At 51.7% G+C, this 23,413-nt stretch overlaps 1 protein-coding gene across 2 annotated transcripts in view; it reads right to left on the reverse strand.

Annotated features, from left to right (window-relative positions):
- SNAP47 (synaptosome associated protein 47) overlaps window positions 1-23,346 on the reverse strand; it is a 52,583-nt gene extending 29,237 nt beyond the window's left edge. Inside the window, exons 1-2 of one of the 2 annotated variants that reach the window (XM_003980626.5) lie at window positions 23,117-23,303; window positions 14,406-14,932 (exon numbers count right to left, since the gene is read on the reverse strand). In XM_003980626.5, the coding sequence (XP_003980675.1) occupies window positions 14,406-14,890 (485 nt within the window). In that variant the 5' untranslated portion in view covers window positions 14,891-14,932; window positions 23,117-23,303. Of the gene's footprint in view, window positions 1-14,405; window positions 14,933-23,116 lie in introns of both variants that reach the window. The other variant, XR_006597352.1, reaches the window with a different exon arrangement.
- Between the last annotated feature and the right edge of the window lie 67 nt (window positions 23,347-23,413).

Raw genomic sequence — 23,413 nt, forward strand, 5'->3', positions numbered from 1 at the left:
GTCCATAATAAAAAGACAACCACATAAAAAATGGTCAAAGAATTTAAAAATAAAATAGACCTATGGGGAAAAAGCATATGAAAAGATGCTTATTATCATTAGGAAAATGATTGTGTAATGAGACGCCACTTCACACCCACTATGATAGTTATAATAATAAAGCAGACAATAACAAGTGTTAGTGATGTTGTGGAGAAACTGGAGCCCCCATAACATTATTGGTGGGGAGGTGAAACATGGCACAGCCACTTTGGAAAACAATTGGTCAAGTTCTCAAAATGTTAAAGAGAGACCCAGCAATTTCCTACCCAAGGGAAATGAAAACAAATGTTCATGCAAACACTTGTACACAAGTGTGTATAGCAGCACTATTCATAATGGACACAAAACAGAAACAACAAAATGTCCATCAAAATTGGTCAATGGACAAACAAGATGTGATAGATCATATAACAGAGTATTGGTCAGAAATACAAACTAATGGGACGCCTGGCTGGCTTAGTCAGTAGACTCTTGATCTCAGGGTTGTAAGTCCTAGCCCATTTAAAGTAGGCATGGAGCCAGAAAGAAGGAAGGAAGGAAGGAAGGAAGGAAGGAAGGAAGGAAGGAAGGAAGGAAGGAAAAGGAAAGAGAAAAGAAGAACAGAAATATAAAGTAACAAAGTACTGATCTATCCTACAATGGAGATGAATCTCAAAAACATGACACAGTGCAAGAAGCCAGACATATATTAACTCTCTAAAAAGACAAGTCTACACAGAAAGACTAGATCAGTGGTGACCTGGGCAGGGCAAGAACAGAGTGACTGCCAAAGGGCTTGAGGTGACTTTTGGGAGGGATAGAAATGTCCTAAAATTTGGACTTCAGTCTTGTCTGTACAACTCTGTAAGTTTACTAAAGATCATTGAATTGTTTACATACAGTGAGTAAATTTTATGGTATGTAATTTAAAAGCCTGTTCTAAAAAATCTACATATCAGAGACACATCAGAATAAAACAATCAGAATATCTAGGATAGGGAGGAAAAAATAGTAGGCACAATCCTACCCAACTTAGCAATCATGTACACTAGGAACACAATGGGAAATGTCCTCAAAGTGCTGAGCTACACTTGGCTCAACTGTGAAGAGCCAAACTGTCATTCCAGAGTGCCATTTTCCAACCTCTGAACAGAGGCAATACCAGTTACTCACAGATGCCAATGAAAACACAACCAGACCAATTACCTCAGCAAGTAGCTTCTACCAAACTCCTGAAATCAAAACTGGGTTACCAACTTGTCTTCATTTCATTTAAAGAGAGACATGGAATACCAAAAAGTAGGAAGTGTATAACACAGAATTTTAACATTTTGTTTTCTAGAAGTTCTATGCTGCTTTTGACTGCAGAGAGGCTGACATAGAGGTTTCAGCCACGATAAGCCCAAGTGGCTTCCCAGCCAGAGGGAATTCAAAGAGACAAGACCCAATTCCTAAGAACATCTTTGTCGGTTCACTAGCTGAACAGAGACGCAATGAAAGAGAAACTTCAATGACCACATATAACAAGAGAGACACACTTTGCAAAAATAGTTGGGAAAAGATTCCAATTCCAGTCATAACCCTCAACAAGCAAAGACCACTAATCCCCAAGGAGTAGAATTAGGTTTCCAGAGTGTATCAGTCAGTTCGGGCTACTGTAACAAATACCACAAACTGCATGGCTTGAACAACACACATTTATTTCTCAGTTATGGAGGCTAGGAAGTTCAAGATTAGGGTGCCAACAGATTTGGTTTGGGGGAAGAGCTCTCTCCCTGGCTTGGAGACAGCTACCTTCTTGTTGTGTCCTCGTACAGCAGAGAGAGAGGAGAGAGAGGGAGAGGGAGAGGGGGAGAGACAGAGAGAGAGAGGAAGGGGGGGAGAGAAGAAGAAGAAGAAGAAGAAGAAGAAGAAGAAGAAGAAGAAGAAGAAGAAGAAGAAGAAGAGGAAGAGGAGGAGGAGGAGGAAGAGGAGGAGGAGGAGGAGGAGGAGGAAGAAAGAGAGAGACAGAGAGAGAGAGATTTAGCCTCTTCCTCTTATCCCATCATGGGGGCTCTACTCTCATGACCTCATCTAAACCTAATCACCTCCCAAAGGCCCTGCCTCCTAACACTATCACACTGGGGTGGGGGCTGGGGGTGGTGGTGACCTCAGGGACTTCAGGTGAATTTCAGGGACACAAACATTTAGTCCATAACAGATTTACCACAACAGAATGTGCACTTCTCAAGAAAAAATGATAAAACATACAAAGAAAGAAGAAAGTATGGCTGATTCATAAGGCCCATACTCATCTCTGAGGAAGTCCTAATGTTTTATCAAAGATGTTACACCAAAATCTTAAATATGTTCAATGAGCTAAAGGAAACTATGGACAAATAACTGAAAGAAATAAGAAAAAAATGTCTGAACAAAACAAGAATATTAGTAAAAAGAAATTATGAGAAAGAAACAAATTCTAGAGCTGAAAAGTGCAATCACTGAAATGAAAAACTTGCCGGAGGGATTCAACAGCAGATTTGACAGGGGAGAACAGAGAATGGGTGAATTTGAAAGTAATACCTTTGAAATTACCCAGTCTGAGGAGCAGAAAGGAAGGAAAATAAAGGAAGAAAAATGATCAGAGCCCAAAGGACACCATCAAACATATCCACAAACGTATTATGGGAATCCCAGATGGACAAGAGAGAGAAAGGGACAGAAAATGAATTTGAGGAAACATTGGTTGAAAACTTCCCAAATCTGATGAAAGACATGAATGTACACATTCAAGAAGCTCAACAAACTCCAAGGGGAATAAACTTAAAAAGAGCCACATCAAGATACATTATAGTCAAACTGTTGAAACCCAAAGAGAAAAACAGAATTTGGAAATGAGGAGCCACGTTCAAAGGATTCACAGTAAGAGATGGTCCAACATAATCAGCCAGCCACCAAGTAGCAGGCTGAACACCCTGGAGACTAGAGGCATATTGGAGACTTGGTGTTGGTGGCTGTGGTCAGGCTGGCCTTGGTGAGCTGAAGTCTGTGCTGCTGGACCCAATCATGGCTTCCATCCCTGTCACCATGGCCACTTTGTTCATGGGCTCAGTGGGCAACTTCAGGAGATGCTGGGGAAACAGACCGACAGGTATCTAGGGCACAGGTCATCCGATCCACTGGATTATTACAATCCTCCTCTGCTGAAGACACCCTTCAGTGGGCATTCAGGTGAGACACATCTTTGCCTTTTTTCCCAACCAGAGAAGTCTATCCAACACTTCTGCCCTGGATCTCCTGGTCATGAAGTTTCCAGTCCTGTTTCTTCCAGTCCTGAACATCAGCCAAACCACTGGCTGCAGCCAATCAGCATGCAACTGAGCATCTGGCCATTCCTCCTTCCAAGAACCCTGTTGAGCAGAGTGCCACACACTGGTCACCAATCTCAGGGGAGGACTCAAACACTTTTGCCCACAGAATCCTGGTATCGGAGTTACCATGGAGCACAACACAGTCCAGCACTGGACAGAGCAATACCACACTCAGCTTTCCTAGTGCAGAGAAGAGCAGAACAGAACCAGCTCTGGTAGTGGCCGCTGGTCTCCTGGCAGCCGATGCAGGACAACAGGCTTATGCACATCCTTTGAATGCTGTAGTTCAAGGACTGCCCCCTCTCCGTGGACTCTGATATATGAACTCTGACAGCTGGCAGAGTGCTTCAGTAGAACAAATGAGTACCAGTTGAGCTTGTAACAGGGAAAGCTATTTCCCTACTAGGTGATAAGCCTGGCATAGGCTGTGTGCTCCAGCCCTCAGATCCATTCTAACAGGGCTGACAGTGGGTCAGAAGACTGCACAAGACTGCCTTCCCAACATGGTGAACCTCCAGGCGCATGGCTTGAAGTTCTGCCACTGGAAGGATCTCCCTTCACCTCTGTCCATTTCTGGGTGATGCCTGCACATGGTATAGAACCATCTGTAAGTGTAAACCAGGCCCTGCTGCTTTCGTTCTCAGTCAACTGATAGCAGGTATGGGTTGTGCCGTAGGTGCAGGCTGGGGGCAGAAGGCAGGGGTGTAGGAGCAGGCACCGTAGCACGGGAGCTAATTCCTCATACAGCCTAACCCGTGCTGTCAGGGCCTGCTTGCCCCTGATCTCCTGCATCACACCATCGTTGGATGCGGAGGCTGGGGGGAGGGTCACCATGCGTGCCCCATGTCATGGTTTGCTGGGTCAAATAACACCCATTTCATGAAGAACAGCTCAGATTGTGTGATAACATGGTGGTCCACGGTCCAGCGTTCAGTCTCTACAAAGGCCCAGTAGCAGGCCAAGAGCTGTTTCTCAAAAAGAAAGAAGTTATCTGCACAGGATGGCAGGGCTTTGCTCCAAAATCCTAACAGCATGCACTGTGACTCCCTACAGAGGTCTCCCACAGGCTCTGGAGAGCACCCCTGTCTACCACGGACACTTTAAGTGCCACTGGATCTGCTCAATCATGTGGCCCACATGGCAGCCTGGACTTGCTGCAGAGCTTTCTTGCTTTGGGTTCCACTCAAGACCAACAGTTTTTCATGTCACTTGGTAAAAGGGCCAGAGTAGCACCACAAATGAGGACGTTGCTTCCAAAATGCTCACCACCAGGCAGTGTCTTCTTTTTGGTTGTAGAAAGAGCCAGAAGCAAAAACCTGTCCTTCACGGTAGAAGACACTTTGGTGAGCCCCACACCACTGGATCCCTAGAAATTTCACTGAGGTGGAAAACCCCTGATTCTCTGGGAGATTTACTTTCCCACCCTCTGACATGCCTTCGCAGTGTGTCCTGAGTAGTTGCTAATTTTACGCCCTCGATGCAGTCGGCACAGTATCACCCAGGTAACAGACCAGGGTGCTACCCTGTGGAGGGAAACACAGTCCAGGTCCCTGTGATGGGAATGGGCATGGGGCTGGAGAGCTGGTGTTGCCATGAGGCGGGACAGCGTTGCAGTTTGCTGGGGAGCAAACTGCTCTGGTAGCCCCTCCTAACAGCATGGACAGAGAGTGTCTGCCAGAGTAAGCGCTGCGCCCCGGGTCTCACATGATGTGCTAACTTGCTCAAGTGTCTGGTACAGCGAGTGCCATAAGAGAACGACCTGGTCACGGTTGGGACAATCCACTGTTCTTCTCCAACTTTTCCCTGCACAGCCCAGTGAGTGCGCTGAGCGGAGATGGTGCAGGGCTCACTGCCTGTGCACCCTGCAGGTCCTTGATGGGGACACACACCTCTGCAATCTCTGCAAGAATGGTTCACTCTTCTAGGTAGCTCCAGTGGCTTCCCCAGAATAGCTCTCACTACCCAGGTCAGGGAACTGGTGTGGGGTTCTCTAGCTAGTGAGAGCATGTATTTCGATTATATGCTCCAGGCCTGGGAAAAATAGCCATGGGCTGGGTTCAGAGGCTTACTGTGTGACTGTGTGAGGCTGACCTGATCTGAGACTCCACGGATCCCCTGAGCCCAATAAGCCCCTCCTCTGACTGGTGGGCCACAGGGACGTTTTGGGTCTGCTAGCATCAGCACCAGATCCAGTGTCCCCTAGTCCCTAAAAGTCTGATGACTTCCTGCCTCCAGTGCTCAGTTGCCCTGGTTAGACACCACAGGGCCCTGGGGGGAAGGCTGGCACAAGAAATGATAGTCTCAACAGATAGTGGCATCCCAGGGTTTCTCCTCAAGGGGGCCATGTCCCCATCCTTCAAAGGGTTTCGGATCTGGAAACTGGTTCAAGTCTGGAAGATGATTCAGGGGCCATGACTGCTTTCTAATTCAAGTTAGAGGCTCGCTCACTTGATCCAGGGCCCTTCTGTGTACACAGCCCTGGTAAGGACCAAAGGCCCTGCCTGCCCATCTGTTACTTCCCTGGGGGCACATGACTAACCAGCCAACACCACAGGTCTCTAGGACTCACACCACTCTTGATTGCTGCTTCTGCTCTGCTGTCCCTTGTGGTGACCATCCCACGTATCTTCAGTGACTGCAGGCCACCAACTGGCCCTGGAACCCTGGAGTCCATCACCCCCGCCATGGGGAGGGTCCCAGCCCAGCACCACGGAGTCCACCACCCCTGCCACAGGAAGGGTCCTGGCCCGACACTCTGGAGTCTATCACCCCTGCCACGGGGAGGGTCCCAGCTCAGGGGCAGCAGTGCCCACCATCCTTTCTGGCCTACACAGAAGAGTGGCTACACAGCTCCTCAAGGATATGGGGCCTCCTCATAAATAGGGTTCTCATGGTCCTGGGCCAAGTGTGTCCCTCTGGGCCAGGCTGGGTGGGGAGCGGGTCTCACATGGTAAGTCCATACGACCGTTCCAAACCTCACCCAGCGTAGGTCACCTTCCATAATGCCTCATCCACCAGTGGACCGGTGGAGCCCTCTCCAACCCGGGGAGCAACAGTACTGAATCCAGTCCCTTGTTTTGTAGGCCCTCTGCTGTAAATGATGTCCTTTCCACCACTGTCCCCCACCCTTGATACCCATTCCCATGCATGTCCTGTGGACTTCCTTCTGTCTGTGGACACTGGAACCTTCACGCAACTCTTCCACAGGGTCACATCCTCCTCAGGGTCACACTTTGTGCCTCACCTTTTGGGATCTGCTGTGACCCGAGCCTACAATTCATCTAGGAGCAAAGGAGGGTGGTAGGGTGGGTCTCTTCAGGAGATCTGCAAGGCAGTTACCTCAGGGGGGCCGTTACAGACTCTTCCGACAAAGCAGGATGACGGTGGAAGGGACGTGTCTGCCGACAAAGACTCACTCGAATGGAGGGGTTCAATGCCCCCAGTTTCATCAGGACTTTCCCATATGTCCACTTTCCACTTTTCAGGATCCAGTTTCTTCTTCATCAGTATCCTAGGCTTAACAGAAGACAGCACACAAAGCTGGGGTTTCAATTTGTGCTGTGATTAATGTGCTCGCAGATGACACTCGGATCTGGTCTTTAGAAATCCCAGACCTGCTGGTTCAATATTTGCAAGTCAATCAATGTGACACACATCAATACAAGAAAGGATAAGAACCATATGATCCTCTCAATAGATGCAGAAAAAGAATCTGACAGAATACAGCATCCATTCTTGACAAAAACCCTCAACAAAGTAGGGATAGAGGGAACACACCTCAATCTCATAAAGACTATATACAAAAGACCACTGCTAATAAATATCATCCTCAATGGGGAAAACTGAGAGCTTTTCCCCTATGATCAGGAACAAGACAGGAATGTCCACTTTGACCATTAGTACTTAACATAGTGTTGGAAGTCTTAGCCTCAACAATAAGACAACAGAAAGAAATAAAGTGCATCCAAATCTGTAAGGATGAAGTCAAACTTTCGCTATTTGCAGATGACATGATATTCTATTGTAGAAAACCCAGGGGCGCCTGGGTGGTGCAGTCGGTTAAGCGTCGACTTCAGCCAGGTCACGATCTTGCGGTCCGTGAGTTCGAGCCCCGCGTCAGGCTCTGGGCTGATGGCTCGGAGCCTGGAGCCTGTTTCCGATTCTGTGTCTCCCTCTCTCTCTGCCCCTCCCCCGTTCATGCTCTGTCTCTCTCTGTCCCAAAAATAAAAATAAAAAACGTTGAAAAAAAAATTAAAAAAAAAAAATTGCTGGCCTCACTACCAGAGTTTCAGATTAAACAGATCTGGGGTGGGGCCTGAGAGTTTAAAAAAAAAAAAAAAAAAAAAAAGAAAACCCAAAAGACTCCACCAAAAAATTTCTAGAACTACTATATTAATTCAGCAAAGTCATAGGATATAAAATCAACATACAGAAATTGGTTGCATTTCTACACACCGATAATGAAGAAGCAGAAAAAGAAAACCAAGAGTCAATTCCATTACACCTGCACCAAAACAATAAGATAAGTAGTAATAAACCTAACTAAAGAGGTAAAAGATCCGTATGTTGAAAACTATAGAAAACTTGTGAAAGAAATTGAAGAGACACAAAGAAATGGAAAGACATTCCATGCTCATGGATTGGAAGAACAAATATTGTTAAAATGTCCATACTACACAAAGCAATCTACGCGTTCAATTCAATCCCAATCAAAATAACACCAGCATTCTTCACAGAGCTACAACAAACAATCCTAAAATTTGTATGGATCCACAAGAGACCCCGAGTAGCCAAAGCAATCTGAACAAGAGAAACAAAACTGGAGGCATCAAGATTCTGGACTTCAAGCTATATTACAAAGCTGTAATCATCAAGGCAGTGTGGTACTGGCACAAAATAGACACATAGATCAATGGAACAGAATAGAAAACCTAGAAATGAACTCACAACTATATGATTTTCGACATCTTTGTCATCTTCGACAAAGCAGGGAAGAATATTCAATGGAAAAAGGCAGTCTCTTCAGCAAATGGTGCCAGGAAAATTGTACAGCAACACTCAGAAGAATGAAACTGGACCACGTACTCACACCATACACAAAAATAAATTCAACATATAGATGAAAGACCCAAATGTGAGACAGAATATCATCAAAATCCTAGAGGAGAACATAGGCAGCAACCTCTTTGACCTCGGCCATGGCAACTTCGGCCATGGCAACTTCTTAATAGACATGTCTCCAGAGGCAAGGGAAACAAAAGCAAAAATGAACTATTGGGACCTCATCAAGATGAAACGCTTCTGGACGCGAAGGAAACAATCAGCAAAACTAAAAGGCAACTGATGGAATGGGAGAAGGTGTTTGCAAATGAAATATTAGATAAAGGGTTAGTATCCAAAATATATAAAGAACTTATCAAACACAACATCCAAAAAACAAATAATCCAGTTAAGAAATGGGCAGAAGACATGACCAGACACTTTCCAAAGAAGACATCCAGATGGCCAACAGATACATGAAAAAAGGCCCAACATCACTCACTCATCATCAAGGAAATATAAATCAAAACCAGGATGAGATACCACCTCATACCTGTCAGAATGGCCAAAACCAACAACTCAGGAAACAACAGATGTTGATGAGGATGTGGAGAAAGGAGAACCCTCTTGCACTGTTGGTGGGAATGCAAACTGGTGCAGCCACTCTGGAAAACAGTGTGGAGGTTCCTCAAAAAACTAAAAATAGAACAACCCTGTGACGCAGCAATTGCACTAGTAGATATTTATCCAAAGGATACAAAAGTGCTGATTCGAAGGGGGTACATGCACCCCAATGTTTATAGCAGCATTATCAACAACAGCCAAACTGTGGTGGAAATAGCACAAATATCCATCAGCTGATGAATGGATAAAAAAGTTCTATATACATGTATTCATACGTGTATACATAGTGGAATATTTCTCAGCCATCAAAAAGAATGAAATCTTGGGGCGCCTGGGTGGCTCAGTTGATTGAGTGTCTAACTTCGGCTCAGGTCACAATCTCACAGTCCGTGGGTTCAAACCCTGCATCAGGCTCTGTGCTGACCTCTTGCTCAGAGCCTGGAGCCTGCTTCAGATTCTGTGTCTCCTTCTCTCTCTGCCCCTCCCCTGCTCACGCTTTGTCTCACTCTGTTTCTCAAAAGTAAATAAATGTAAAAAAAAAAAAAATTAAAAAAAAAGAGTGAAATCTTGCCATTTGCAATGACATGGGTAGAGCTAGAATGTACTATGCTAAGTGAAATGAGTCCATCAGAGAAAGACAAATACCATATGATTTCACTCATATGTGAATTAATAAATAAAACATGAACATATGGGAAGGAGGGAAGAGAAGAGAGGGAAACAGACCACAGAGACTCCTAACAGTAGAGAACAAACTGAGGGTTGCTGGAGGGGAGGTGGGGCAGATGGGCATTAAGGAGGGCATTTGTTGGGATGAGCACTGAGTATTGCATGTGAGCGATGAATCACTGAATTCTACTGCTGAAACCGTTATTACACTTCAGTTACCTAACTAGGATTTATATAATAATAAGGTAAGAAACCCCGGCCCTGCAACCACAGGCACTCAGGGCATCTTTCAGGGCAGAGACAGGGCATTCAGGCCACTCTGTGGCACCCTGAGCTCATTCTTTCCTTTCTGCACTTTGTCCAGTGGAGCTGGGAGCAGCCAGCAAATCTCAGTTTGACAAAAATGCTATTAGCATCAAATATGTGGTCACTCGGATCCTTGCCTCTTAAAGTATTTGACTAGGAGTGTCCTGCAGAGATATTTTGTGTATCTCTAATGCTACATGCCATGCATTAGTGCGTGGAAATGAGAGTTAGTAGATTTAAATCTAATCAGATTATTAATCCCCCAAACTGTAGAACACATTCAGAAATCACCCTTCAGTCTTAGTACCAGATTCCCTATCTGTTAGGTTCTCCAGAGAGACAGAACCTGTAGGACGGACACACACACACACACACACACACACACACACACACACACACAAATATAGAGAGAAGCAGAGAAGGAGACAGAGAAGAAGGGTGGGCAGAGGCGGGCACAGGCCAGGACAAAGAGGCACCACCATCCCTGAGGACCCCTGTAGGCACCACAGCTATTTCCACCTGGGACCGTGGTGGGACAGAGACCAAGCACCGTGACAGGGCACCTCCAGCAGAATCAAGGACTCCACAGTGTACACGGCCTGGCCCACCCGCGGGAAAGACTTCTGAGGGGACAATGAATCACAAAGCACAAAAATAAGAACGCAAGCAGTCAGGCCCACAGGGGTGCTCACACCAATGTCTGAAGGTGCCAACTCTTGATGGTGTGTTGGGGGCCAGCAGTCCGCCAGCCCCGGCGATGGGCTGCTGGAGAGACAGTGGGACACAGGGAGATGTGAAGGATGGGCGCAGGGGCAGTCCTTCTGGGGACTCAGGATGCCTGGTGCCCCATGGAAGCAGCACAGTGGTTGGGAGTGGAAGGGTCTGTTTCTGTGACAGTCCTTCTCTGGTTCATCCACTGAGTCTTCAGGAAGAGGAACACAACATGTAAAACAGAGCAATAGCTCAGATATTTCGAGTTAGTCCATCGTTACCCTCATTTCCTAGCAGGAATCAAAAGCAAATAACAGGAACTCATGGGTTGACACATTAGAGAAGAAAGCACACTTTAGATAGCTCTTCCCAATTTCCTGTTGAAATATCGACCCAGACACAGAAAAAGGCAGAAACTGGCAACAAAATGGCAAATCAAAGGAGAAGACCACACAGATGGAGAAGTAAGCACTTGCACTATGTCTGTTTTACCCTATGACTGTAAATGGGACAATGTCCAAAGATGGCAGGAAAACCTGAACTTTGCACAGACAGCACCTGCTCCAGGATGCAGCAAGCAGCTGTGAGCAGAAAACTCAGGCATCCTCATGAGGGCTGGAGCAAATGGACTACGTACCGGCCCCCTGCCACAGCTCCTTGCATCCCTTTCTCCGCACTGGCCCCTGCATCTCTTCCTCCTTCCTCCGCACCAGATACTTACAGAATTGTAAGTAATTGTAGGTTGGTGCACTAAAAAAGGATGCTCAAGGATATGTCTGTTTGAAAAATTGTCAGAGGATGATCAGATTCTGACAATTACAAGGTGTGTGTGGTTTTATCCCCACACCAAGCCATTCACTCAGCTCTGGTCCCGTCCACATGGACTCCACTCTGGCCCTGTCCACATGGAGTCAGCATCAGACCTCACAGGCTCAGCCCCACAAGACCACCACCACTTCAGGCACCAACCCCAAGTCCAGACATCACCTGTGCTCTGACCCACAGGTGACAGATCACAAGTTCCCATGGCTCCTCCTCAGGTCTGATGAATGTGCTGGAGGGGCTCAGAGAACTCAGGGAAATGTTTCACTTGCTAGGTTAGTGGTTTATTACAAAAGGATATGACTCAGGGATAGCCTGATGGAAGAGATGCCCAGGGTGAGGCACTGGGGAAGGGGCGGGAAGCTTCCATGCCTCTCTAGGCACGTCACTCTACCCACGTCTCCACGTGCTCCCCAGCCTGGAAGCCCCCCCCAACCCCAAGACCGTCCCCCTGAGTTTTCACTGGGGCTTCATTGTATAGACATGATCGATTAATCCATTGCCCATTGGTAATTGATTCCGTCTCCCCTCCCCAGAGGTCAGGGGCAGGACTGAAGCCTCCAACTCTCTGGTCCCATGGTGGGGTCCGCAGGCCACCAGCCACCATCCCTAGGGGCTTTCCAAAGTCACCGCAACAACATGAACTCGGACTTGTTATGAACACCGTGACACCTTCATTGCCGTCTTCAGTTGGGAAACCCAAGGGCTTTAGGAGCTCTGAGCCAGGAACAGTTACAAGGGCCGAGTCCATATTTATTATAAATCACACTATCAGAGATGACAAATCACATACACATATTTTCCCCAAGGACAACGAGAAGACACAGCAGCAACAACATTTTGGAACCTAGAAACCAGACAGACTTTGTGAATCCAGGAAAGTAAGGGAAAAGGCAGTGGTGGCAAAGCTGGGACACGACCCAGTCTGTGGTGAAGAACCTACACGTGGAGACAGAGGGTACCAGGGACCTCGACAACAGGCGTGTTTGTGAAGCTGGGCCTTACCTCACCCCACAAGCAGAAGGTCCAAGCCGTGTGTCAGGAGGGAGCTGGCGACAGGGAGCCTGGCCAGCTCGCATGTGGTTCAGCTGAAGGGCGGGAGGTGAGCTGGGAGCAGGGGAGGGGAGCAAACTCCTCTCCTGAGCTGGGACACACACCCAAGTCCTTTCCGCACATGGCTCTCCAGAAAACCCCAAGACACAGAGGTCAGCGTGCCCATGAAGCAACAGGCTGCTATTCAGAAGGAACGTTTGGAGATTAATAAATAACTAGGAGAAATTAAAAACATCACAGAGATGGAAGGGGAGGAGGAAGACACACTTCAAGAAACAGAAAGTAAAACAAAAAGATAAGACACAGAATGAGATCAGAGGCCAGACAACCAGACAACAGGAATCTGAAAGGAACACACTTTAGAACTGAGGGGGAACCAGACTTCATGGACCAACCAGAGAGCATCCTGGGGACTCCCCACAAAAGCACCGATGGATGTGCGTCAAGGACTGTGGCCAGGAGCGCCAGGCGGTTGCTTTGCCCTTCCCAGGGGCCCAGTGTGCCCTCCCCCCGCCCTGCTCGGGTGCTCTCTGTACTTTGTCCTCCACTACTGATAAACGGTATTCTGCTGTACACATCTACTTGCAACTTGTTTTTTTGTTTTTTGTTTTTTGTTTTTTTTTCCAGTTTACTTATTTTGAGAAATAGAGACAGAGCATGAGCTGGGGATGGGCAGAGAGAGAGGGAGGGAGAGAATCCTAAGCAGGCTCCGTGCTGTCAGCACAGAGCCCGACATGGGGTTAGAACTCACAAACCACAAGATCATGACCTGAGCCAAAACCAAGAGCTGGTCACTTAACACACTGAGCCCCCTAGGTGCCCCCACAAGCACTCCTCTGAAGGTAAGATTTGGGGCTCTGTTCCCTGCAGCTCGAGCACACGCCTCCCACACCATGCAGGCAGTCAGGAGTGTCGCAGGACAGCAACAGGTGGTGCCTGCAGAGTGGGGTCACTCAAGTCAAGGGTCCCCACCAGCAGCAGCCACGCAGGCCTGGACTCAGGGCCCAGCACTAGGCCATCTGGTCATGAGTTCCCCGACAGCCATCAGGGACACAAGGAGAGGCTGTTCCCAGCAGACGCTAAAATCTCCTTCGTCCTGCACTCATCTTAGAGTCAGCACAGTGTAGAGCATCGTCTCTGAGACCTTCTGGAGCCAGTGTGTTCACAGCAGCACCTGGCAGTACTCAGCTCTGTGCTCACAGACGTGTGAGGGGCACCCAGAGGCCCCAGGACACAGTATGACCTGCAGGCGACTGCAGAAGTAGGCGGGCGGCAGGACTGTGCGGGAAAGAGAGGAGCAAAACCCTAAACAAGGCTACCCTCTCACTAAGCATGTCTGCTTTACAAAAACTATTTTTCATTCACAGAGCTGTTTATGTTACCAGGTCGTGGGTTTATTACTGCACTTTTTGAACAAACAAGTGATTTTTTGAATCTTAGTTCATAAAAAACAGATTAATATTGGCACATATGACCCACGTGGGGTCCTTGATGTGAAACAGAGGGGGGGTCCTGCGATGGAAGGCTTGGGAGCAGCTGGAGCGCCTCAGTGCGGCCCCAGGCTTGCTGCTACGTGGCTGTGCACAACAGATGTGCCGGTGGACCGCATGTGACCTCCACGAGTCACCCGGCCGCATGGCCTGTTCCCTCACAGGCGCCTGAATGAGGTGGTCTTCCTGAGACACTGGAAACACAGAGCCCTCCCCCCACAAATGTGCCACTGTAGCCCACCTGGCGGGGCGACCCATATGTACGACACAGGGAATGGCGGGGAAGACACACAGGGCAGGGCTACGTGGCTCTGTCTACCTGTCAGCCACGTCCAGGTCGGATTCCATCTTGTCCAGGCCCCTGGTGATGCTGTCCAGCTGCTCGCCCTGATGGTGGAGGACTCTGGCCGTGTCCTCCAGGCGCTTCTGGGAACAGGCCATGAGGCCAGTCAGCTCCTTCCCCTTGGTCGCAGGAAGCGGTGCTTCCGGCTGGGAGAGCAGCAGCTCTCTCCAGAAATGCTCGATGACACTGAATGCGGCATTGCGACTGGGCTGCAGGGAGCTGAACCAGTGCTTGCGGTTGTCCTTCTCCAGGACGGTGATGGAGCTGAAGACGAAGTGAGAAGCCTCCTTCTTGATCGCAGTGATGCCAGACAGCGGGAAACTCACCAGCGTCTCCTGGGCCTCATCACCCGCAAACTTCAGGGAGCAGGAGGTTAAGGAAAGCTTTCCAGGGACCCATCGCTTGTCCAGCTCTAAGTAGTAGGAGCACGGCCAGGTGTGCACGCAGACCTCTCTGCTCATCTGGCTCCCGGTGGGTCTGCTCCACGGCCTCGGCCACTCTGCCTGTGCAGGAGAGGGATAAATCAGTGGGTGGGGCAGGCTACAGCACATCATCACACCTGGACCAGAGACACCACCGGCAGGGGTGGAGAGGGGGCGGCCAGGCTCTGAGCACAGCTGTCTCCCTCCACCTGGAGTGAGCAAGATGCAGGCCTGCCCCACCAGAAGCAGGGTCCATGGCTGGACCTGACTGAAGGGCAGAAACCCCTGGAAACGGCCACCCCAGGATCCCTCATGCATACACTGTTTTGGCTGTGATGACCCCCACCTCCCCCACACATTCCTGACAAGTTCCTGTACTAACATTCTCCACTGGAAATGTGCAGAAACTGACTTAATACCATAAAAGAAAAAATCCCACAGAAAAACTTTTCCCTTCTTGTAAGGCCCGCTAACTTCACAAAGCTCCACGTAATCGACAGGCTATGCATACAAACGTACACGTACAGTTTCATACAGTTACAAGCAGCAGGGGCGCACTGTTCACACCTACAGTTTGCATTTGCTAACGAAGGGCAGAAAGGCACAAACAGCAGATGTGAACAACCCCTGAAGGACATGCAGTCCGCCCCTCACTGAACAGATAAGGCACCGAAGCCGGGACAGGAAGAGGACCTTATGCAAGCTCAGGCCACAAGCACGTGATACTGACTTGGCCAGAGTTGGGCTTGGGAATGCCTCGTCCAGCTCACTTCTGGGCAAGGGTCCCCCGTACCATGGGCTTCTACTGCTACCCTCTGTCTTCACCCCTTGCAGTCACAACATGGCCTTCCCTGTGAAATAGGGAGAACAAATAACTAATGTCATCTCTTAACAACACACAGGGAGTCCCTGCATCCCGGCCACGGGCCACAGGCCCTGAGGAAACAACACTGGCTTCGGCCTGGGCCCATGGAGCTCAGTCCACTGGACCCCTGTGAACATCTTCACTGAGTTGTACCTTAAAGACCTGGACTAGAGCAGAACAGCTGGACAAGACAACAAAGCCACGTGTACTGCACGGAGCTGCCCACTTACAGAGAAACACAGTGAGCGGAGAGTTGGCGATGCTCCACCAAATACAAACTGAGCTAACGCAGACTAAACTCCACAGCTCACAGGTGAAGGTGTGGTGACATATGGGAAGGAAGTCTTATCGGAGGATGGCATGGCAGGACAGCCACCGGTTCCTGTGACGGCCAGCTCTTGGGGCAAGGACAGCATTGTGCTCCTAACCCAACTTAGGGAACACTCTGGGGCTGAATGTGTCTGTCCAGCTCACCCTGCTGCTCACAGTTCTGTGGGTAGCAGCCTTCATTGAACACCGTCAGACACAGATGGCAGATGTGGTCCTGGCCTAGTTAATCAGTGTGTCGGATAGGGGACTCAGGAAAGTCCATTGAAGCTGAGATGGTACAGAAACCAGGGGCAGGCACTTCCAGGATGTAATTCTCTGCATCTCATGCCAGCTTTTGTCCCAGGCGCTTCTTCTCATAGTGGTGCAGGGTTGTCCCTCCTGATTGAGACACCATCTGCTGCCTCCTGGCCAGGATTACAGGACACTGTCCCCTTGGAGGCCTGCTCACAGCCCCCTGGGAGGCCCATCTCCTTGGCCACATGGTGAGTGCCAGACCAGGGGAGCCTCAGCACTACAGGTGCACCTGACAAACACCAACCTCATAGTGCGAGGGACCCAGGTATCCACGGTCCCAACCTTCTGCACAGACAACTGAGTCATGCTCCCGAGGGGCATGACCTGTGAGCGTTCCCAGCAGCCCTGCAGCCATGCTGGGATGGTGCGCAAGGTCACCATCTGCAGCAGACACAGCTGGACAGTGGGAACTGTAAAACAAGCATCTCTTCACCAGACTTCTGTCCCCACCAAGAGGGCACTCCCCTGACACTGACCCAAACACAAAACAGACTACAGAGCGCTGGTGGTGGCCTGGAGCTCTGGCAGGACAGGAAAGTCAGGTGCACACACCTGTGATGTCCTCTGCAGGTGACCTGCTAGTGCCCTTCCTCCACGAGGCCCCTGCTGTCATCCGGAACATGGATGGCAGGCAAGCCTCTACTCTCAGAACCAGGGACGACTAACATGATTTTGGGATTTTGAGACCAAGACTAAGGTTGGAGGCCAGGCACCTCAGCCCTGCCATGGAGCCTGTCACTGTACTGGTCAGCACCTGGGGCCAGCCTGACCCTAATCCTCCAGCAGCCAGGAGCCCCCCCCCAAATCGGCCCCTAGTCCCCACAGTGTGCAACCCACAGGGAGTCCCTGTCCATACATAGACACCGTGTGAGCCCCGCTGGAAATCCCTGACCACGGCTGCTGGCCCAGGAGACACCCCACCAGCACCGCATGAGCCCCACTGTAAATCCCCGACCACAGCTGCTGGCCCAGGAGTCACTCCACCAGCACCGTGTGAGCCCACGCACGCCTTCTGTAAACAGTGACTGAGGCCGGTACTGCATCGTCAGGAGCTCGCTCTACCAACTTCATGGCTCCTGCTGGGCCTGTTCATCTGCCAGTAAAATAACTGAAGACCCCAGGACAACTCCACCTCTCAGATATGCTAGAATTCACTCAGGGAAGAGCAAGGGAAGAGGAAAGAACAGTCCAGAGGAGGAGAAACCTCACTGCCTACTGGGAGCAGCACTCAGGGTGGATGATTCTGAGGATGATTCCAAGGACGCAGCAAAAGGAGAAACCCGCAGCCGGCACCCCTCCTTCCTCATGTTCCCATGGTTCTTCCCCGGCAGACAGAGTGGACAGGGAAAATGTGGAGGACCCAAGTGACAACAGCACTCCCACACTGGCCCTCACTAGTCTGTGCGAAGCAGTGCCCTTGAGAGACCAGGCCTCCCTCTCCTGCCCTTGATCCCAACCCTATGCAGCAACACCAGCCTCCTTGCCTTCTGACCAAAGGCCAGACAGTAAATACCCTGGACTCCGTGGGCACTGGTCACTGTCACAAGCACCCCGCTCTGCCGATGGAAGCAGCCAAGATACCACAGCAACAGAGGGGCATGGCTGTCCTTGTGGACAAAATAGGTGGCTGCCAAGCTTGGCCAGTGGGCCACAGTGGGCCCACCCTGACCACAGCACTGACCATAGCACTGCCCATAGCTCCAATCAGAGCACTGCCCACAGCTCTGACCAGAGCACTGCCCACAGCTCTGAGGAGCTTGTGAATGATCCTACATGCTGACAGGCTCAGTCTACCCACCACAGAAGGCAAACATCACAAGGAGGGTGCCTTGAGCACAATGCTGGCACACCTCGGCCCTTGGTAAATGCCTGCTGAGTGAACTACAAATCACCTCATGTGGCAACATTGACTGCATCCACCATGGATGACTTTCTTCCTTCCAGGTCCTGACCTGGGTCTCTGATCTGTGCTAAGCTCCTGGAGTCCTTATTGCATCTGGAACCCATGGGGACCTGTGCTGACCTGGGAAAGCAGCAGAACTGGGGATGCTCGTGGGGAGAGATGAGTGGGCACGTGGGTGCAGCGTGCGACGCTCGGCACTTTATGAGACGCGCTATTGTGCATGGATAACTCCCAGGGCTTACATCAGACCTGTGCCCTGGACTGACACTCAGTATCAAGTAAACACCCTATTTTTAGTTAGTTTCCAAAGTAACAGGACCAGCGACATTTTACACAAGTTCCAAGGACTCTTGGGCACAAGCAGGTCTGGAGTCAGAACAGTGGGAGCAGTGTCTCTGGGCGCCGGCAGCCGCCTTTTCCATTACCTTTACCTCCTGCTCCTTAGAGGCTCGTGCTTTCAACCCAGAGGTTCACATGTGCTGTTTGGGGGTGTCCCGCTGCAACAACGTGGTCTATTCACAGGGCGTGTACCATCCCTCTAACGCTGCAGGCAGAGAATGAGGATTTGTCCTCATTCCCACGACATTTCCCACCAAGTGCTAACTTTTAAACTCCCCCTGCAGCCCTCCTCTCTGGCTGTGCACAGTACATCACTGGGCTGCGTTCAGGCTGGGAGCAGTGCCCTGCCCCAGGCCCAGGAATGTGCTCTTCCCACAGTTCCCCAGTGATGCCAGGCCTGCCATCTGGGGGCCTTTGAGGGGCACAGCCCATGTTCTGGCCCCAGCCCTGCTCTCACGCCTGCTGCCACAGCCCCATTGGTGCAGCGGTGGCAACACTGACCACACCAGAGGGCCACCACATGGACTACAGGTAATAGCACAAAACTCCTACCCTGACTTACAGGCTCAGTTGTGCAATCAGACCTGGGGAGCGTGTGGACCTGCTAGGCCAAAGCCTCCTCTTTCTTAGGAACTTAGTTGCAACCTCAGAGCTTCAGCCGCAAACTTAAAGCCGTATTTCCTAAATCTTCAAACAATCACAAACACTCTGTTTCCCACACTATCCCCAACTGCCTCCCAAGGTCTGCAGCCACAAGTGAAATCCAGTAATTAAGGACCATGGAGCCAACAGATGGCAAGATTTTGACAGTACACAGTCAAATTTTTGCAAAAGGGTAATGACAGCATAAGCTTACACATGTAACTTTTCATACGTATGAAACAGACTCTGTGTGTGTGTGTGTGTGTGTGTGCGCATGCACGTGCGCGCACGTGTGCATACAAGGAGAGGAAGAAAGAATTAAAGAACAAATGCATACCTGCAAGGATAGCTCTATATCAAAAAGTTTTTTAAGTCTTATCTGGATAGGATCATAAGTGATTTTTTTTTCTTATTTTGAGAGAGAATGCACACAAGCAGGGCAGGGGGCAGAGAGAGAGGGAGAGAATTCCAAGCAGGTTCCACACTGTCAGCTCAGAGCCCCAACACCAGGCTCAAGCCTACAAACCCTGAGATCATGACGTGAGCTGAAAGCAATACTCAGATGCTCAACCGACTGAGCTGCCCAGGCACCCCATGGGTGATTCTTTTCCCCACATGAATGGCCCCAGGTGTCCTTGCTGATGGCCACATGCTGACCTCAGGGCACAATGAAGCTGAGTGGGAAGCCGGCACCACACACACAGAAGCACACGGCTCTTCACACTGCTCTACTCGCCACAAACACTGTCTACCACCTGCCCCACCTCCTCGGTGTTCTCAGCTCCCACCGTGGATCCCACTTCTACCCGGAACTCAGACTCACCCCAGCTCATTCTCCTCCTGCCCCCCCTCCTCTTCCTTTCCCCACTTCTGGTCCTCCCTGTTCTCCTTCTGGGTAAGCTTCATGCCACTTGGGAAGAATCCCCTTCAAGCCCTCCTCCAAAGCTCAGAGTCCCAACATCCCCAGAAGCTCCGTATCCCACCTGTAAAGGTAAGCAGGGTGGCATCTTCCTCATTTAATAAAAGAGAGACACCTGTCCCTCCTCCTTACACAGAGAGTCTCCTTCCTGCAGGAATGAGACAAACCCAGCGTCCAGATTTTACAAGGCAGTCACCAGCTGCCAACTCAGAGCTGTAAACACACACCTGCAGAACAGAATCAGAAACGTCTCACCAGGTTCAAAAGACCAAGGAGGTGCATCTGCTTTTCCCTCAAGGAGATGAGAGCTCTAATTGTCCTTTCTTCTGCTTTTACCGTGTGTGACACGCGTTCTGCCCAACTCTATACTCTCTTGCAGACTCTCTATGTACATGTAATCTGCCAACTTCACATAGTAACAAACCTACAATCTTTCTTTCCATGTTGATGTGGGTAGGCTTGTGTTCACAGAACATTTCTCTCTCCAATATGCTAAGGCCCTGACTTGTCACCCCTTCCCACGTCCCCACTCAGAGGATCCTCCATCTCAGACCTACTGGTGTGTGCAGCCTCAAATCCTCACTCTTGATCCCCCACACTTCCATTTCAGGCACCTTATTCCCCCATCATGCCCTCCTGGCCCTCACCATCCCAATGGGTCCCAGGATTCCCTCCTGGCCCCCAGCATCCTGTCCAGGCCCCCATCACCCCCCGGGCCTCCGGTATCCCCTCCAGGTCATTACTCCCTGGGCTCCCAGCATCCCATCCAGGACTCCATCACCCCCTGGGCTCCCAGCATCCCCTCCAGGCCATTACCCCCTGGGCCCCCAGCATCCCATCCAGGATTCCATCACCCCCTGGACCCCCAGCATCCCGTCCAGGCTTCCATCACCCCCTGGGCCCCCATCACCCCCTGGGCTCCTAGCATCCCATCCAGGCCTCCATCACCCCCTGGGCCCCCAGCATCCCATCTAGGCCTCCATCATCCCCTGGGCCTGATCAACCCCTGGGCTCCCAGTATCCCATCCAGGCCTCCATCACCCCCTGGGCCCCCAGCATCCCATCTAGGCCTCCATCATCCCCTGGGCCTGATCAACCCCTGGGCCCCCAGCATCCCATCTAGGCCTCCATCATCCCCTGGGCCCGATCAACCCCTGGGCTCCCAGCATCCCCTCCAGGCCATTACCCCCTGGGCCCCCAGCATCCCATCCAGGATTCCATCACCCCCTGGACCCCCAGCATCCCGTCCAGGCTTCCATCACCCCCTGGGCCCCCATCACCCCCTGGGCTCCCAGTATCCCATCCAGGCCTCCATTACCCCCTGGGCCCCCAGCATCCCATCCAGGCCTCCATCACCCCTTGGGCCTCCAGCATCCTGTCTAGGTCCTCACTCTCTGGGCCCCCAGCATCCCATCCAGGTCCCCATCACCCCCTGGGCCCCAGCATCCCGTCCAGGCCACCATCACCCCCTGGGCCCCCAGCATCCCATCCAGGCCTCCATCACCCCTTGGGCCTCCAGCATCACGTCCAGGTCCCCATCACCCCCTGGGCCCCAGCATCCTGTCCAGGCCCCCATCACCCCCTGGGCCCCCAGCATCCCATCCAGGCCTCCATCACCCCTTGGGCCTCCAGCATCACGTCCAGGTCCTCACCGTCTGGGCCCCCAGCATCTCACCCAGGTCCCCATCACCCCCTGGGCCTCACATCCCCTCCAGGCCATTAGCCTCCTGGGCCCCAGCATTCTATCCAGGTCTCCATCACCCCCTGAGCCCCAGCATCCCCTCCAGGCCATTAGCCTCCTGGGCCCCAGCATTCTATCCAGGTCCCCATCACCCCCTGAGCCCCAGCATCCCCTCCAGGCCCCCAGCATCCCACTCAGGTCCCCATCACCCCCTGGGCCCTACATCTCCTCCAGGCCATTACCTCCTGGGCCCCCAACAACCTATCCAGGTCCCCATCACCCCCTGAGCCCCAGCATCCCCTACAGGCCCCCATCACCCTTGGACCCCGCATTGTCACCAGGCCATTACCTCCTGGGCCCTCAGCAACCTATCCAGGTCCCCATCACCCCCTGAGCCCCCAGCATCTCCTCCAGGCCATTACTCCCCTGGGCCCCCAGCATCCCCTCCAGGCCATCACCCCCTGGGCCCCACATACCCTCCAGGCCATTATCTCCTGGGCCCCCAACAATCTATCCAGGTTCCCATCACCCCCTGAGCCCCAGCATCCCCTACAGGTCCCCATCACCCCCTGAGCCCCCAGCATCCCCTCCAGGCCATTACCCCCTGGGCCCCCAGCATCCCCTACAGGTCCCCATCACTCCCTAGGCCCTGCATCTCCTCCAGGTCATTACACCCTGGGCCCCCAGAATCCTGTCCAGGTCCCCATCACCCCCTCCAGGTTCCCAGCATCCCCTTCAGGTCCCTATTACCCCCCCCGGGGCCCCCAACGTCCCCTCCTGGTCTCCATCACTCCCTGGGCTGCTGTATCCCTTCTAGGTACCCAGCATCCCCTCCCGGCCCCCCAGCATCCCTTCCAGGTACCCAGCATCCCATCCAGGGCCCATCAACCCCCTGGGCTCCCAGCATCCCCTCCAGGTCCTCACCCTCTGGGCCCTCAGCATTCCTTCCAGGTCCCCCAGAATCCCTTCCAGGTCCCCCAACATCCCCTCCAGGTTCCCAGCATCCCCTCCAGGTCCCTATCACCCTCGGAACCCCAGCATCCCCTCCAGGTGCCCAGCGTTCCCTCCTGGTCCCCATCACTCCCTGGGCCCCCAGCGTTCCCCAGGGCCCCACCTCTGACCCCCATGCCCCTTCGTCAGCCCAGTGCACGCCCCACCATCTCCCCTGGTCAGTGGCGCGCTGGGAAGAGGAGGGGTTCTCACCGCGACAGCAGTGGAAGGCGGGACTGTGCCGCGGGAGGTGTGGGCGGGCTCCGGCAGAGGCCCAGCCGCACAGTGCGGGCGCCGCTTACCTGTGTCACCCGGGAGGCGCTCAGACCGCGAGACTCGGGTCTGGCGCGGCTTGACAATCTCAGACGCGGGAGGGACCAGATGCTTCAGAGGTGCTAAGGGACGCCCCCGCGCCTGCGCAGAATGAGGCCCGCAGGCTGCTACGCGCATGCGTCCAGTGCCCGGCGCTCCCTGTTTCGTACTCGGGCAGGAACTCTACCCGCATGCTTTTAATTCCGCTCCGCGGCGCCGGGCCGACCGTGGGCTCTGAGAGCCTGTGCGTCGCGGTTTTCGCTCCGGCCGGCACGGAGGCCGTGAGC

The sequence above is a fragment of the Felis catus genome, chromosome A1 (genome assembly GCF_018350175.1).
Source record: "Felis catus isolate Fca126 chromosome A1, F.catus_Fca126_mat1.0, whole genome shotgun sequence".
Taxonomy (NCBI): domain Eukaryota; kingdom Metazoa; phylum Chordata; class Mammalia; order Carnivora; family Felidae; genus Felis; species Felis catus.